The sequence below is a fragment of the Acipenser ruthenus genome, chromosome 20, assembly GCF_902713425.1.
Source record: "Acipenser ruthenus chromosome 20, fAciRut3.2 maternal haplotype, whole genome shotgun sequence".
Classification (NCBI taxonomy): Eukaryota; Metazoa; Chordata; class Actinopteri; order Acipenseriformes; family Acipenseridae; genus Acipenser; species Acipenser ruthenus.
The window spans coordinates 6,422,265-6,440,717 of NC_081208.1; the positions used below are offsets into that span (position 1 = coordinate 6,422,265).

At 41.5% G+C, this 18,453-nt stretch overlaps 1 protein-coding gene across 2 annotated transcripts; it reads right to left on the bottom strand.

Moving 5' to 3' along the window:
- Positions 1–191: 191 nt before the first annotated feature.
- Positions 192–14,000, bottom strand: LOC117425521 (neuromedin-U receptor 2-like). 2 transcript variants are annotated; one of them, XM_058993334.1, is made up of 3 exons: positions 13,649–14,000; positions 3,028–4,099; positions 192–1,666 (listed from the first exon to the last, which is right to left on the bottom strand). In XM_058993334.1, the coding sequence occupies exons 2-3, from the start codon at positions 3,902–3,904 to the stop codon at positions 1,287–1,289; spliced, it is 1,257 nt and encodes a 418-aa protein (XP_058849317.1). In that variant the 5' UTR covers positions 3,905–4,099; positions 13,649–14,000; the 3' UTR covers positions 192–1,286. The 2 variants fall into 2 exon arrangements, with proteins under 2 accessions (XP_058849317.1, XP_058849316.1); XM_058993333.1 differs by lacking the exon at positions 13,649–14,000 and adding an exon at positions 8,133–8,196.
- Between the last annotated feature and the right edge of the window lie 4,453 nt (positions 14,001–18,453).

The window sequence follows — 18,453 nt, forward strand, 5'->3', positions numbered from 1 at the left end:
GCCTTAAGCCTGCTTCATCACAATTCTACATGTTCAAGCTCTCTATTTAAATGTAGTATAGCAAATACAGTTAAAAAAATAAATACATTGAGAATGGTGTCAGTGGCACTACAATAATTATAACAGCAATAGTAGCCGGATCCAGCTTAAAAATTGTAGAAATCAAACTACTGGATGCAGACTGATTACTTTCAGCAACTTTATTCCAGCAAATAATAACAAACAATACAGGCATGATGCTCTCTTCTCTAACAAAGCCAGGAGATTGTGAACAAGTTACTGAGCAAACAGCATGATTAGCATCAACACATGTAGGCTACCAGTTATTTGTAATCACTAAAAGTCATTTAAATTTTTTTTTTTTTTCATTAAGAAATTATAAGGTTTAACTTTCACAAATACACTAACGGCACTCTAATCCTAACTAATAAAAAATAAAAAAAAGTTACCTGTACTTTTATTCTTTTACATGTTTAAAATTGTTCAAGAGGCAGATAAAAACAAACAGTTCACAAATCATGATGCAAGATAACTTACACAAGCAAACACTAAAAACAACTGTTAAACACTATTTTGACAATAAAACTACTTTAGATGTATAAAACACAAAAAATGAGTATGTAGTTATATCATAGAGATACTGTAGGCTATACATTGTCATTTGAAACAACAGCAGCTTTGCTGGCCTTTTTCTTAGTAGTGTTTCCTGTTCCAAATAAAAAATAAAAATAAAATATCTCTTTGAAATGTCGACGACAGAAAAACAAGCAGTCTATATTTACATTCCATTTACATGTTTGGAGCTAAACAAGGGTGGGGTGTTTAATTATGGTCCTGGTTGTGTCTTGGAGGCTTAAGTTCAATGGAGGTACATTAAATGATACAGACTTTAAAAGAGGCAAAAAAAGATCTAGTTCTTTTTTTCTGGTGTTTCTCAAGGCATGCTTCTTAAAAGACAATGCAGCGTCAAGTTGGCATTCCTTGCAACCAGACTAACTGGTTCACATGCACTCTTCACTCCATTACTAAATTTAGTCTTCAGAGGAGACTAATAACTGGTTGGATAACTCTTGCTTTAAGTGTGATCTCTTGAAAGAGGAGAACACTTACTGGCACCTGCTTTTTATGAATTTAAAACATTAGCTGCATTATAAAGAACATTATGAATTTCCCACTACTGGATTCTATGATTGCAAAATTCCACCATGAGTATCAAACTCTGCATTGACTAACCCTAATGAACCTACTATAGTTCCCTCAATAAGGTAATGGCAAATGTCTCTTCTTTAGATATAAGTGGTTTCGTCCTCATGTTCCCAGCTCACAGAAGGCTGGAGGAACTTTGGAGCATCCTGTTTGGTTGGCACATGGTAAACCAGTGCTGGGCTCTTCCGGATCTTGGAGATAGCTGGGGAGCTGCTGCGGGAGACACTGGACTCCTGGTTACTGCACACAAGTTCTCTGAAGCGTTCTCTGAAGCGGGTGGAGAGCAGGTTGTAGATGACAGGGTTGACCGCGGAGCTCAGGTAGAAAAAGATCCCCGAGATGACATGCACGTACTGGAATACTTTGTGCATGAAGTCCGTCCACTGAGTGATGAAGCTCCACAGCAGTCGGTCTGTGTGGAAAGGAGCCCAGCAGATGGCAAATACCACCACTACTACACCTGGGAAAACAGAAGAAAGAAGGAAAGGCATTAAATCCCAATTACAGTACAGCCAGAGCTGTTTTTTTTTTTTTTTTTTTGCTTCTCAGCAACATAATAGAAATATGAGCTTTCCCTGTGTTTTCATCATTTCTGTGACCATCTGTATCCGGAACATTTACAATGTGTTTCTCTCCTACTCTCTCTTTCTCTCATTTCCTAAGGTTTTTTTTGTTTGTTTTATCGGGTAGTAAACATCCATTAAGATCACAATTGTTTATGTGCCTGTAATTCCTGCAGTATTTCCTGAGTGCAGCATAAATGTTTTTCATTAATGATTTTATAAATCCCAGCTTAACAAAGAATGTATCCTGCTTGCAAAGTGTAATATATTAAGCGCTCCAAAACAATAAAGCCAGAACCCAAGGAGATTTAACAGTAACGTCTACTGAAACTGTGAAATTGGTGATAGAGAGAATAAGGCATTGTTCCATGAGCATAGCTTGTATTTTCACACATATACTTTGCATCACTAGGGGGCATGCTCCGCTTTATGGTTTAATATACAATTCCATTGTATTTGTTATCCATTGCATAATCCATTGCTATGTGTAAAAATGGGTTTGGGTCTGGCTTGTGTGAATGTACTTTCTCTTTTTTTTAGCATTAATAAACTTAATTTTCTTGTTAATTTTAATTTATTTTTAAACAGTTTAAGAGTAGGCTAGTTTGTTGCACTGAAGAAAGTGAAATATCTATAGTTTAGTTGCCTTTAGAGAAAGGGAAACAGGTCATTATTTTATTTTAAGATTAGGTTAAGGAAATATTTGAACAATAGATATTCCAGAAGTGTCCTGTATATTTGTCACAATTTATTTTGGTTAAAGGAAAGCTATTACAGGAGGTTGGTGAGGGAATGATGTTGAGTTATTGAAGCTGACAGTTCGTGCTCATACTTGTTCATTACAATTCAACATACTCAGCTCCACATATTTAAGCTATTAGGTTGTGACTCATAGCTCTTTCAAGTCGACAGCTGTTTCCTTCTTTTCTATTTCAAATAAGTAAAATTACAAACAGAACGCATTTGTCTCTAATGAGAAAATGTTTCACAAAGCACTCAATTTACAACCTCTAAAAAAAGACTGAGAAGATTATTCATACAACACAGACGTATTTGCTAGATTCCCTAAGGAAAAAGAAAAACTGTTAAAAAAAACTGCACGTTATCTCCCAAAAAAAGAAATACAGGTTTTGGCATTAAAATTCAACTATAAAATAATATGGAAATGAAATTAGATGAGTCAAAGAGAATGACTTAATGGAAGAAATGGAGGCAAAAACACAACCAAGTATAAGTAGAAAGCTAAGTAGCAACTTACACAACATCTTGGTGATCTGCCTCCTTCTCCCACTCTCCAAGTGGATCTTCCAGCTGGTTTTGGTGCTGCAGTTCTTCCCCAGCTTGCCAACTGGGAACTTCCTCTCTCTGTTGAGACGGCAGCCTATCATCAGGTAGAGGACACTGATGATAGTCATGGGGATGAAGTAGAAGAAGACTGTAGTGATCTGGATCACCAGGTTATAGATCCACCTAGGCTTCAGTAACATGCACATAGCCGACTCTTCGATTTTCTCTAGAGTGGGGAGGTAGAAGTAGTACATCCCATGGAGAGATGTGTTGGGAATAGCACAGACCAAAGATATGACCCAAACAGTAGTGATGACCCTCTTGGCATGGGTGTTGGTCATGACATATTTGGTCTTGAGTGGGTGGACCACCGCAACATACCTTTCCACGCTGAGAGCCGTGACGTTAAGGACTGATGCGAAGCAAACAGTCTCAAAAAGGAAGGTTTTGAAATAACAGCCTCCTGCGCCAAATGGAAAAGGATAGTTCTGCCACATTTCATAGGTCTCTAGAGGCATCCCGAAAAGCAGGACCAAGAGGTCTGAAATGGCCAAGCTGAAAAGATAGAGGTTGGTAGGTGTTCTCATCTTCTTGTGCTTGGCAATCACTGTGCAGGTAAGAAGGTTCCCTGCCACACCTGAGATGAAAATGAGCAGGTAGGCTAGGGAGATGGGCAGGAAGAAAGAAGATCTCTTAGGCCCTAGAAACTTCAGAAGAAGTTCCTCAGTGACAAAGAGCCTCTGGCTCCCAGTGTCGTTCAAGGTTTTATTGAGTCCAGTGATGTTGCAGGATTGTGAACCAAGCTCTGAGCAGTTCTGGATCATGTCCTCTAAGGTTTCCCAAGACATTGTAACCTATAAATCAGTACTTTTGGGGCGTTAACTGAAATGTTTGTTTGAATAGGGGTACATGGCAATCACAGCAAGAGGAACGTTCCAGTGAAGAAAGGAACTCAATGCTACAGTCTGATTGGATCCAGACCACAAAGAAGCCTTCCATGTGACACACTACCAGTTTCCATCTCTTATTATTCTCAAGGAAACCTGTAGAAAGAAACAATCAAAATATGTTAAAAACAAGAAGAGACTATTGGATTCTGATCAATTTTATACTGCACAGACTAGCAGATCCTTGCTCTCGCAGTTTAATACAGAATTTATGACTGAGTGTATTGACCATTGTCAAATAACTATTAAACACTGTTTTATGAATTTCATCCATTTACTGAATAATGTTATACAGTACATAGTTTGTGCAGCACCACCTCAAGGACAAAACCCATTCATGAGATAAATCCACACTATTTTGAGTGCCACTTTATGCTGTTCTCAATACTGGTAACATTGACGTCACTAGCACAAGCTTGTGAGCTGAAGCATTTATTGTACCAAACCCACTTTCAGCCAGATCTGATCAGATCAGAGAGAAATGGGAAGGTTTTCACCTCAAGGGCCTTAAGTAATCAGTTTTGCTTTGAAGTGCACAATAGGCCCTGTAACAAAAACAGATTGATTGCAGTATGAAATGTATGCCCCTTCCATGTCAATTAAGCTGATATTAAATAGACTATTCAAGACAGATTTCGCCAGTCCTGAAGAATAAACTGATAAAAGATATTTTCTGGTAGGTACCTTATTTTTGAGAGAAGAAGCTGTTGCAGTGTCACCAACTCAAGGTCGCATCAACTATGCGTGAGTGTGGATCAGACAGAAATCTACAGGACACTAGTGTCATGACATCTCAACCGGGTGACCATTTATGAGAGTTACCCATTCATCGCCTCCCTGTGATCTTATTAGGTTAGATGCTGTTAATAGGGAAACTGATGTGAAGATTCTTGACCGTTTCATCAGCAAATTGATTGGTAAAAATTGAGCTATGTCATTGGCTGACAACCCAGTCAACACCACTGAAAAATGAGAAGTTCAACATTGAAATCAGAGTCATCAAGGGTGGGGTGTTATATCAGTAGCTCTTTCTTAAGGAATTTACAGCTGTCAAATGTAAGTGAAGTGTTTAGGTGAACCCTTTGGTGACTAACTAAGGCATACTTGTTGAGGTGTGAGCAAGTTTGCCTTTACTGTAAGTGAAAAATTAATATACTGCAATTAAGTAATGGATGAACTACCTAACGCCAGATCCACTGAACATGAAAGCAGCTACAATATCTCTCTCACACACACAGCTTTGCAAGGAAATTGAGATTAGTCTGAGCTGAGCTGATTTAGACAAACTGCATGACTCAAAGTGTTACTCAATGGGACTCTTACTATCAAACTTGAAATTGCTATGTTTGATAAATTACAATAGGCTATTACATCCCTGGTATATATAAAGAGCATAACATTTCGTTTCATGGTTACGTGTTCACAGTTCACAGTCATGTGTTGATGAATGTGTGTACTTAGGTCTAGATTCTCAAAACTATTTATACCAAATTGTCATTAGAGCAATTTTTTTCTGAATGGGAAAAAAAAACCCATTGAACGTCTAAAATGAATAAGAAACAACTTAATACTTAATAGTTTGGTAACTTTATTGGGTGTGTTTCTGATTTCTGAAAAAATGTGCTAATGACAAACTGGAGTACATAGCATAGAAAATGTAGCCCTCAGTGTTAATATATTCAAGTAATGGGTTCTTGGCAGAGCATAGGTCTCCCATGAAAAATATCCAGCCAGGTGGCATGGATTGAGAAGCTGCACTTCAATGCACAGATGAATTTTGCAAAATTAGACACATTAAAAAGAATCTCCATGAGTTATGTTGATTACACTATTAAAATATATTTAAATTAGAACTGTGTGAACCTCAAATTCGATTCTCAAGCCTTTTTTGTTAAATTCTTCATTAGTTTGGATTTAGTTCACATTTTTTTAGGCTGCAATTTAAAGTCTGCATAGAGTTGTCCATGGGGAGGGAGACAAATTTCCTTCAAACTGATGCAGTAAATTAGAAAATAATCTTTATGAATAACATAACACCCCCACCCACCACAGTTAATGAGGCACATTTTGACAAGAATTAATGATTTCTTTTAAGATAACTTTTTTCCATTGCTTGATAACTGTTCCCAGTCATGTGAGTTATTTCACAAATTAAAGTTCACAGTGAGCAAGGAAATGACTACTTAAGTTGAGGGCCAGGGTGGAATGGTTTTGGTTTTTTTTTTTATCTGAAGGAAATTATAATGACCTAGTGTCACCTAGTGTTTAGAATACCCGCTCACAGTTCAGTAAGGGAAGGTGAGTAACAGTGTGCATAATGTAACGACTCTCTAATAGGCAAAGCCAGCTGAGAGGTGGAGAAGGTAAAGAAGGGTGGGAGAAGGGGAAGGGGGCGACAAACCAAGATGACAAACGATCGAAGAATCAGGTAAAAAAATAAATAGCATGTGCTCTTATCTAATTGGTTTGAAGGTAAGTTTCTTTCTAGAAATATATAGATGCACTATTAACTTTGCTTTGAGTACAGTAGTTCCACAAGGATGGCTGAATAACCCATATGACCACATACTTACATCACTTATCATAGCTAATGGCTGATATTTTAATGTTTAACTGTGGTAATGGCTACCTGTAAAAAAATCATTCTGTACCTAAAACAGTTCAAACTAAAGCTGCTGCTCAGCATAAGTTAGTGGTTAGCAGTCTGAACATTTCAACCAACACTAAACCTTAATGCTCATATTTATAGCTAGAGGCATTTGTTACTGCTTGGGAAACCAAATATTCATTGGGACGGGGTAGGGATGTTAATAGTTTAAACGTGTAAACATTTTCCATGTTAGAATTGTTCCTAAACGTTTCACCCTTGCCAAAGATATGCATACACTATATCGATACAATAGGTTGTATATAGAATGGAAGTCAACAATAAAATATTAATGAAGAAAAAATAAGATTCATATGAAAAAAAAAATTAGATTAAGTTTATTAATGAAGACATTGAAAAAAAAAAACAATTGACTCTGTCAATCATAAGTACTGAAGTAAAACAATGCGATAGAAAGCCAAGTGGGTAAATGTTTTAGCCAATGCCTTCCCTAGTGCATAACCCTTACCAAATGATCTGGAATGGCAATGCAGTAGTACAATGCAATGATCCTGTATTATGGCCACAAGATTTGCCTTTGGTAGAGTGGTATCACAATAAACACATACCTTGACATACAAATGATATTACAATGTGATGAACCAATACAAACCAGTAACTGATCGCAGCAACAAAGGCACCAAATCTGAACCAGTATTATAAAATGGGAGGAATAAAGGGAGCAATCTCACAAGTGTTCCAATCTGTGTAGAAATGTCGCCATAACAGCATACTGTAGCTTTTAGAACCATTCTGCCTGATTCACTTGACAACCATGTTGGGCGTTATTGCTTTCATATTTGCTCCAGTTTAAAATACCATCACTGTGGACTATAAGTGGCTGATGGTTTCTTCAGGCTGAAAATAGAGACATGAAAAGTGCTATTGATTTCAACTTGCATTTGTCAAAATCAATGTGTTGTTTTGCTCAGACAGGCTCAAAGTTTATCGAATACTTCCGTTAGCTACTGTACTTTGCACATATGGACATCGGTATGAGGTATTAGCAGTGGTAAGTGGTAACAGGTGTATAGCAGGTGCAGTGCGGATACAGTAATTCCAAGAACGCACAGACAACAAAGTACGGGTGAAAATGATTGTTTTAATGGTTTATAATCTAATGGTCTGATGACCCGCCAGTAAATAATAAAGAGCTGGCAATACACAACAATGTGTATTGCACAGTAATAAAACAAAGGGTTGCAGTCCCGCAAATAATAGACACGGTACAAAACACACACAATTAGACACACACGATCACTGTTCCAAAGTGAGTGCTCTCAGTGCTTGTGGTGAAGTACAATATAATACGTGCTATTAGTGAAACAAGTGCTGATAACAATGTTTATTCGTGACGGTAGTGCAGTGATGATCCGGTTTCGTGCTGGCCCTTGGCGACAGCTCCGGATCTGTGTTTAGCCGTCTAGTGATAACAAACACAGACAATTACTGAACAGACAAACAAACAAACAAAACACTCACAAACTCCTTTCGTTATTTATTTTGGTCAATCTCCCGGTCATTCCAGTTTCCTCGTAACAAAAACCCAAGCAAAGGAAAAGATTTACAATTCTCCAGCCCCTTTTATGCGATTATGCATGACCCCTTGGTAAACGATTACAGCTGACTCTATTGCCTGCAGCTGCTACCTCGTTTACCTTCTAGGTCAATACATTCTCGCACTGGAGTCTCGTCTTTTTCCAGGCTGATTGACTTCCTGACCCAGGGAATGAACTGTCAGGACAACCTGTCCAAAGCCTTTCCCTTTCGCTACTTCGTATCCTCACAGGTCGAGAGGGAGATTTACAACCAGAACTCATTATATTTCCGTCACAGTGACTCAGAGGGCTAATCTGGTAGTTTCTCCTGCTTTTCACCTCAGGAACATTGGGTTTTGTAAGGCTTCTTTTCTGTAGGTGGAGGAGCAAGGGTAGACCAGTATAAATTAATAATTCAACTCCCTCCTGGCTGGCCTCCCTGCGTCCGCCACCAGTCCACTCCAGCTCATCCAGAACTCCACTCCTCGACTAGTGTTCTCTCTGCCTCGCTTCTCCCACGCTACTCCACTGTTCCACTCACTCCACTGGCTCCCGATCACCGCTCGCATCCAGTTCAAGACTCTTGTACTCTACTGATGCCTTGACCAGCGGCACCCAGCTACCTCCATACCCTCATCTCTCCCTACACCCCTATCCGACCTCTCCGATCCGCCTGCAGTAGAAGACTGGCTGTACCTCCTCTATGCTCCCCTGCCTCCAGAGCCCGCTCCTTCTCCACCCTCGCCCCGCAGTGGTGGAACGACCTTCCTATGGATGTCAGGACTGCCCAGTCCCTGACCACCTTCTGGCGCTTCCTCAAGACACACCTCTTCAGACAACACCTGTAAAACTCAACTCTTCCCTTCTGGACTAATAGCACTCTGCCTTTAATGCACTTTAACTTGCATTTGTCTATTCCCTATTTTACTGTATTTAATCCTCCACTTAACCCAATCTGTAGTATTTTGTATTTCACTTGCACTCATATCTAACCCTGATGTAACTATCAACACTGTTATCTGCTCTTGAACTACCCCCATATCAAATCGTACTGTGTTTTGTATTTGCTGTTATTAGGACTGAAGTCATTGTATATTGTATCTTGCTCTTAATTGTACTGTAATTCTTGATATGTATTTTTTGTATACAACTGTAAGTCGCCCTGGATAAGGGCGTCTGCTAATAAATAAATAATAATAATAATAATAATAATAATAATAATAATAATAATAATAATAATAATAATAATCATTCAGCCTTCACCCACAGAGTTGCATGTAAGATTTATTAAGTTCAGTATATTTTTTGGTTTCACACACAACACATGTGTTGCGCACAAACCTAATTCTAACAAGGCTCCTTACAGTACAGTATTCGTTTTACCCTTCTCCAACATCCTTATTGTTTCTCCAACTGCTTCAGAGTTCCAAAATAATTCTCCAGCTGCCCACTGCACGACAGTGTGTCTCATATGTTCAGTATTTGCTTTTCTCCAATTATTTTGGCTTTTTTTTTACAAATCTGGACCGGTTAAATTGGCACAGGAGAAATCTTGCCAATATTAAATATGAAGGTGAAATCTCCCAACTTCATCTACGGCCCTTATCATTCATTCTTTTGTTTCGTCCCCCTCCTCCCCTGCCTTCACCATGCAGCGTGCCTTATCTAGGGGGAAGGTGGGCCTCAAGTGCCACTTGTCCTGCCCGCTGGCATTAGAAATTAATCTAATTCATATACTTCATTCACCAGTTTGCCAGCATAAGGGCAGCTAATGAGCTCTCATGGGCAAGGCCATGGGCCAAACTCAAATATCAATGTACTCAGTCATAGCATGTTTATCTGTCAATTTAATAAATTATTTATTTCATTCCATTGACAGTGTCTCCTTTCTGAATGATAGAGATTACCTATTTACATTATTACAGGGATTGCCATCATTTTTATCCAAGGACAGTCTAGCATTTACTTGTATTTATTCACTGTAGCAGTTAGAGGCACATTTAAAGAAGCTTATTGTGATGGTAAAATTCTGAGAATGAATGGTGATGCATCATTCATTCCCGCCAATATATTATTGCCCCAGTTTTAGATTCTTCATTTTATAGGTCAGCATATCTAGACATATTCCTTTCTTAGCTCTCCCTATATTCAAAATGGCATCCCTTTTTTTAGGCTTCCAAAAGATTTCCTTAATTCTAAGAGACAGCCAGGATTCAAGATTTCCCCTTGTAAAAACAAACTGCGGTACACCATGCTGAAAGCATAGAGTGTCTTGTTATTTGTTAAGGTTATTAGACATATGTAAGATAGGGATAGAAATGAGACACCTGTGGCATAGCAGTTTCACCCATTCCATGTTTTTAATACGAGCTTGATTAGCCAGGTAAGTGTACAGGTAACAAGCTCAGGTGTGTTCTATTAAACTCATAGTAACAAATGGATCAATGCAATGGGAGTATTATTCCCATCACTTCAATATCAGTGTCTTTACATTCGTAATTGCCAGCATCCTCTTTGTTGATTTCGCCTAGATTGCATTATATCTGACAGGCCACTAGAACTGAAGAGGAGCTCCTGCACTCCAGTGAAAGCACCTCAGCTACATCAAACAAAACATGGAAGTATTACATAAATTACATTTGTCAAGCCAGTCGTGAGCCAATTGGCCTATCTTGGCTCCCCTCCCACCGCAAAACTCCTAGGAGATAACTACTGTGAAGTAATTTTGTTTCCCATGCTTCTCTACTTCTCTCCCACAATGTATTCCAAGGAGCAGCGTCTTCTCAATGGGTCAGTAGCATGGCAAGAGAGATTAATTCAGGGCTGGGGCGTGCTTGTACTTACAAATACACTACCTCTTCACTCAACAGGAGAGTGGTAGGAACAATGCAAATGTAATGCGCTCATGATGTCTACCTACTAATTACAGGAGACTTTCTGTTTTAAAGAGCTTTTCGCTTTTATTTTTGTAAAAAAAAACGTATTGGAAAGTCATGCCATAATCCTTAAAGGGGCAGCCTTTTGATTTTGGCCAAGTAGGCTTTTCTACAGAAAATTCTACTTTAAAAAAAGTAAATAAATAATTGTACAACCAACAGGCACTCCCAACAGTAAAACCCAAACAAGGTTTGAGTGACAGCTGTGGGAACCAATCCTAGCTGTCAGTCCCTCCTACAGAACACCCACAGTTACTGATGTATTGTTAACTCTTATTATTATTTATTTCTTAGGGGGACTTACAATTGTTACAAGATATCACATTATTTTTACATACAATTACCCATTTATACAGTTGGGGTTTTACTGGAGCAATCTAGGTAAAGTACCTTGCTCAAGGGTACAGCAGCAGCATTGTCCTACATGCATGTCGTAGACCATTATATTATATAGACCATTATGATATTTTCTATATCATACACTAAGTTCTAGAGAAAACAATTCAATTTTAATAACACAAAATAAATGGTTTGGCTTTTTTTATAGTATTTCAAATGGGATTTTGAATCAGTCTTTGAGCAAGGTGTCCCTATAACAGTATCGCCATATTTTGAACTACGTCCCACTTCTATCAGGCAAAAAGGCTAACAGGCAAAAGGGTAGACAATGTATAGATATATTGGATAAAAACCATGAACTGATATGGTGAGCTTTACACTTTTAAACTTACAAAAATATAGATGCAATGAAAAATGGTTCAATTTAAGTATATTTTAAATAACCAGAAACCGTGACACAGCTTTCTATTTAATTATTTTTTTTCTTTGCGGTCATTAATTAAGAAGATTTCCTTCATTTATAATAGAAACATTAAGAAGTGCTAACCAAAGTTTTAAAACACATTTCTAGCCTCGGATCTCCCTTTGTCTCCTGCTGAAGATTGCTGGTTTGTCTGGTTGTTTTTTAGTCCCACTTGGTCAATGCAGACAATGCTATAGAAGGACATTAGCTTCTGTATCCTGTTACCTAATCTCAGTTATCAGTAAAGGAGCATTTATCCTCAACCACTAATATAAAACCCTGTAGGCTTGGTTCACCTTGGGATTAACCCTAAAAGAACAAAACAAGTGAACAACCAAGAGTCTCAGCACAATACAGGAGGACCAGGTACCATGTTAAAGTTACTAATTATTATTATTATTTATTTATTAGCAGACGCCCTTATCCAGGGCGACTTACAATTGTTACAAGATCTCACATTATACAGATATTACATTATTTTTACATACAATTACCCATTTATACAGTTGGGTTTTTACTGGAGCAATCTAGGTAAAGTACCTTGCTCAAGGGTACAACAGCAGTGTCCCCCACTGGGGATTGAACCCACAACCCTCCGGTCAAGAGTCCAGAGCCCTAACCACTACTCCACACTGCCCCCCACGTGGGACATGGATTTTAAAGCATTGCTTGTAAAATCAAATCCTTGCCTCAGGTCCCACTTTTTCCTCAATTGAAAATTTTGTTCTCTGCTTGGCTTGTCTGGATTAAAAAGATTGATGTCTTGAATCATAAATCACTCTGTCTGTATGCCAGATTATTTTGATGTGGCAGTGTCATGTTATCTTATCGTAATGGTACCAGCCCTGCACTGTGTGTGTCATGCCTTGAGTTGAGTGTGTAGAGTTAGATTATTGTCTCTGCCTAAATGCAGAATTAAGTCTGGGCGATTTGCTCATGTTGGTCTTTCACTGTGGAATGCCATACCTTTTAATCTTCAATTGATTTCAACTATGAGATGATGTAGGATGAGCTTGTTTAACTATTACATTGCAAACTTTAAATGCAATCACTGAACTACTGGGCTTGTAAATTGTGTGTTTATTTTTAAATGAGTATTTCTGTATTAGTTCTTATTGTTTGAAATGACTAATAGTAATTAATCAACTTAATTAATAATTTCATTCCAATGGTCTAGAAATTGTGACCTACAGCCAAGGTGCCAAGGATGCAGCAATTTATCTGCAGCGTTGTATTTTAAATGTTTGCGTATCCCGAATTAACGTTAAAAAAAAAAAAAAAAAAAGATTCTCAGCACTTTTTAATGGATTTCTAATCATTGATAAGAACTCCTTTAATGTGGCAGATAAAACACCACTGTAAATTGTGGTCAGTAGGTGGCGATAGGCTAGTGCATGCTAGCAGATAATAATGTGTATAATATATATATATATATATATATATATATATATATATGAGTGGGTACCATTGCTGGAGAATCCTATTGCATAGTAGTTTGAGCTCAAAGTTGAACTGGGCCCAATTGAGCTTCTCTATAATATGCCTAATTGAGTTCAGGTATTATCAAGACCAGATCTGCTTCTCCTACTATACAGGAATGAAGAATAACAAAACTTTTTTTTTGCTTGTTTCAGTATTTCTTTTTAATTACACCAGTACACATTATACAATAAACATAATTTTATATACTGTATTTTTTAAGTAATAAAAAGAAGTACTTACCTAATTTGTTTCTATGTTATTATATGCACCATGTCAAAGCGCCCAGCTAAAGATTGCATTGTGAGATCTCTGAGGAAATCCCTATGCTAAACTCCGAGCTCCCTGACAATAATCTCAATCACAAGAGAAAAGCATAACTAGGAGAGACGCTCTCAGCACCGTGTGAGGGCAGGTATCATTAAAAAAATCATCTTAGAATAAAAAACTAAAGCATATACAAACTCATAGACAGATAGACACAGGGACCCAAATCAATCTTAGTTCCTGCTGCACAAACACCCTTGTGCACCCAAAAAGAAGTTGTGCAAGCTGGTAAGTCCTCTGAATGATGCAACTGCCTGAGCTCCCTGCGTATGCCCATCTCTCTCAGCTCCTCCTAACAGCCCCCTCCCTCACTTAGTGACACACACATACAGTGACAGAGTGAGTGTGTGTGTACTGTACTTTCTGTGTGTATGTGAAGAGGGTCCCTCTGCAACATCTATTAATATTACATTCCTTTTTCACATACGTTATTAAAAAACACTTTTGACAGCAAATGCCAGGAATATAGACAAACCACCCCATTAGATTCATTTAGCCTCCCAATATTCTCTGTGGTGGTTAACCAGGTAACATTTTGAAGGGTTAATAATGACAAACCAAGGATTTTACACCAATTACAAACAATCTGTATGTTATTTCTTAATAAAGCACAGCAAACCACTTAATAATAAAACACAATTGTTCAGCATTCTGGCAACACTCTCTGGCAGAAATGTTCAAGAAAACAAAACGTGCTGTAACTAAAAGGCATGACAAATGACTCTTAAACAAACCAAATTGGCTGGCAAGGTAAGCAAAACAAAAAAACAACGAATCACCAGTATTCACGATTTAATGCAGATGCATGTATCACCTTTTCAGCCCAAGCAATTGCAAAACAGGAATGTTATGCCAGCTTCGGAAACAGCAGAAATGAATAGACACTTAATAAGATGGTGTTAACCTTGGTGACAATCCAGAGATGCCATCTCTAGTCACTTTCATTCACAACACTGCTTCTGTGAGAAAGAAAGAACCGAGTAGCACTGAAAACAGGACCGAGCTTACAGTCAGAAGTTGTCAGAAATGGGGAGGGGAGTCATTAATTTTGATGGCCTTAGGGTGGGGGTGGGGGTGGGGGATAAAATTCTGGAAGTGGGGGGGGGGGGGCAGGGGGGGTCAACCATCTTAGTAGAAGGATCAAACTGAGAATAACAACAGGAGAATATTGAACAAAATATTCTGGGTCTATTTAATTTACATTTTACAAAGATGTGTTACAGATTGTAGTGGCTTGGTTTTAAGTGGTGAAAAGTATTTTTTTATAATGAATGCCAAGCTAAGTATTATTATATAAAATCAAATGAATGTTTAGTGCTGGATAAATGTGTTGGATTACATGTATGGACAATCTAGGCAGCCATTCAAACAAACACATTTTCATGGAAATGGAGTGTGGAGGAGGTCATCCATTTTTATATTGTGGAACAAAGGGTGCTGTTGACAGATTGTCACAAAGACGGCCAGAGTGGGTGGCGTCAGACCAGACAGGAATACACAGACAGAGACGGTGGTGATGATGAGCTGAGTGCAATGGCTGCACTCAGCGTTTATTAACAAATAAAAGGTTTTAACAATGGAATACAAAACAGGACACGGCACTTGACGCCAAAATAAACAGACAGACAAAACGACTAAACACTTAACAAACGGTGCATGGAGACAAACAAACACGGTGAGTACAAAACACTTATAATTATTCTTATCACTTATTTTAACTCCTTTCTCTCTCACCCGTTCTCCTCTTCCGAACACCCAACCCTGAGTGCAAGAAATGTGCGTCTATATATACTATTGTGCTGGGATTCAATTACTAATTAATTATTCACTTGAATCCCAGCACGTGAATTAATTCTGTGCAACCCCGTGCTCACATATTACATTTAACCAGCACGTGAAGTGATTTGTGCTCTCCTCGTGCCTAAATACAAATCTACACTTTTTAAATACACGTGAAACACAGACCCGTTTATATCCTGTGTACCAATCTATACACCAACATTAACACACGCAACATACAACACAAAACACACAAATGCACACAGGGGCGGGGCGCATTGCCACATATACCCCCCCTTGTGCGCAGCACACATGGCCTCAACGGCCACCTCCCCCCTTAAAAACCCAGCAGTCCAGGACAAAGTCTCGGGCTGGGAAGGGAGGCTTCAGTGGGCCCATGGCTGGCCATGCTGTCAGCACCCCTGCCGGTAGTGGCACGGCTGACAGCCTGTTGGTCCCGTCCTGCAGCGAAAAAGCTGCGGGGGCAGGTGGTCCCCCGACCTCCCCCTTCTTCGTAGCCGGCAGCTCCCTCCTGTGGGGCTCCGGCCACAAGAACTCCTGCAGCGAAACTGCTGCTGGGGAAAGTGGTCTCCAGACCTCGTCCCCCTTCTTTGTAGCCGGTAGCTCCCTTTGGTGGGGCTCCGACCACAGTACTGCCGGCAGCGAAGAAGCTGCAGTGGGAGCAGGTCTCCGGACCTCCCCCACGATCTCCGGCAGCGAAACTGCTGCTGGGGTTGGTGGTCTCCAGACCTCCTCCCCCTTCGTGGCCGGCAGCTCCCCTTTCTGGGGCTCCGGCCACCGTACTCCCTGCGGAGGTACGGGCAGCAGAGGCAGCTCCTGCTCCTCTGCTCCGGGCGGTGGCGGAGGCAGAGGCAGCTCCAGCTCCTCTGCTCCTGGCGGTGGTGGAGGCAGAGGCAGCTCCAGCTCCTCTGCTCCTGGCGGTGGTGGAACCAGCAGGCATTCACCCTCTGCTGGTGGAGGTGGAACCAGCAGGCATTCACCCTCTGCTGGTGGAGGTGGGACCAGCAGGTATTCACCCTCTGCTGGTGGAGGTGGGAGGGGCAAGCAGTCCTCCCACTGCGGTGGAGGTGGCGGAGGTAGAGGCGATGGGGCTGATGCTGGCCACTCAGAGGGAGGCTGTGGCGGTGCTGGCTCCCTCTGCTGTGGCGGCTGGGCATGTGCGCGCCGTGCTGCCTTCAGCAGCATAGCTCGAGGCTGCTGGGGGACACCAGCATCCTGCCCTTCTCCCCCCCAAAAATTTTCAGGGGGTTGAGCCTGTAACTCCTCCCCTTCTGGCTCTTGGGACGGCACCAGCAGGTATTCACCCTCTGCTGGTGGAGGTGGGACCAGCAGGCATTCTCCCTCTGCTGGCAGCTTGGGTCCTACGGCTGTGGAAGCCCCGACTTCCCTCTTTTTGGGCTGTGGACGCACCGACTCCTCCCTTTTGGGCTGTGGACGCACCGACTCCTCCCTTTTGGGCTGTGGACGCACCGACTCCTCCCTTTTGGGCTGTGGACGTTCGGGCTCCCCCCGCTCAGGCGTAGGACGTTCGGGCTCCTCCCGCTCAGGCGTAGGACGTTCGGGCTCCTCCCGCTCAGGCGTAGGACGTTCGGGCTCCTCCCGCTCAGGCGTAGGACGTTCGGGCTCCTCCCGCTCAGGCGTAGGACGTTCGGGCTCCTCCCGCTCAGGCGTAGGACGTTCGGGCTCCTCCCGCTCAGGCGTAGGACGTTCGGGCTCCTCCCGCTCAGGCGTAGGACGTTCGGGCTCCTCCCGCTCAGGCGTAGGACGTTCGGGCTCCTCCCGCTCAGGCGTAGGACGTTCGGGCTCCTCCCGCTCGGGCTGTGGACGCTCAGGCTCCTCCCGCTCGGGCTGTGGACGCTCAGGCTCCTCCCGCTTGGGCTGTGGACGCTCAGGCTCCTCCCGCTTGGGCTGTGGACGCTCAGGCTCCTCCCGCTTGGGCTGTGGACGCTCAGGCTCCTCCCGCTTGGGCTGTGGACGCTCAGGCTCCTCCCCATAACTGCGGAAGGGACAGTGGGCGAACAGGTGATCCTGGTCACAGAGGAGGCACCCTGACGATGGCTTGTTACATCGCCGTGGATGCCTGGCCCTTAGGCGGCACTCCTCCTCCCTGTCCTTCACCTCTTTATCTGTCTCCCGCTTGGGCTGTGGAGGCAAAACCAGCAGGCATTCACCCTCTGCTGGTGGAGATGGGGACAGCAGGTACTCCTCTGCTGGTGGTCCTGCTACCTGGGCTGCTGTTCCGTTTATCGTTGCCTCCAGGTAGCTGAGGAGAAACTCCACACCTTCCTCCAAGGTGTTTGGGGTGTGTTCCTGCTGATAGGCCTCCCATCTCTCACTGTCCATCATCCACAGGGCCCGAACGACTATGGGCAGAGCCTGGGCCTCCAGCCCAGCATTCTCCAGGAACCAGTCCCGCCATTTTGTGGCGTCTTCTGCCATTGACTTTTTTTTTTTTTTTTTTTTTTTTTTTTTTTTAATCCAGACCCCTCCTGGTCTGACGCTTGGAGGCGCGGCTATCCCACGATGACACCACGTGTCACAAAGACGGCCAGAGTGGGTGGCGTCAGACCAGACAGGAATACACAGACAGAGACGGTGGTGATGATGAGCTGAGTGCAATGGCTGCACTCAGCGTTTATTAACAAATAAAAGGTTTGAACAATGGAATACAAAACAGGACACGGCACTTGACGCCAAAATAAACAGACAGACAAAACGACTAAACACTTAACAAACGGTGCACGGAGACAAACAAACACGGTGAGTACAAAACACTTATAATTATTCTTATCACTTATTTTAACTCCTTTCTCTCTCACCCGTTCTCCTCTTCCGAACACCCAACCCTGAGTGCAAGAAATGTGCGTCTATATATACTATTGTGCTGGGATTCAATTACTAATTAATTATTCACTTGAATC

Excerpts from the sequence above, each read along its gene's own strand:
- LOC117425521 (XM_058993334.1), bottom strand. The coding sequence starts at position 3,904 with ATGTCTTGGGAAACCTTAGAGGACATGATCCAGAACTGCTCAGAGCTT. Across the intron at positions 1,667-3,027 it reads GCAGATCACCAAGATGTTGT|GTGTAGTAGTGGTGGTATTT; the intron begins GTAAGTTGCTAC and ends CTGTTTTCCCAG.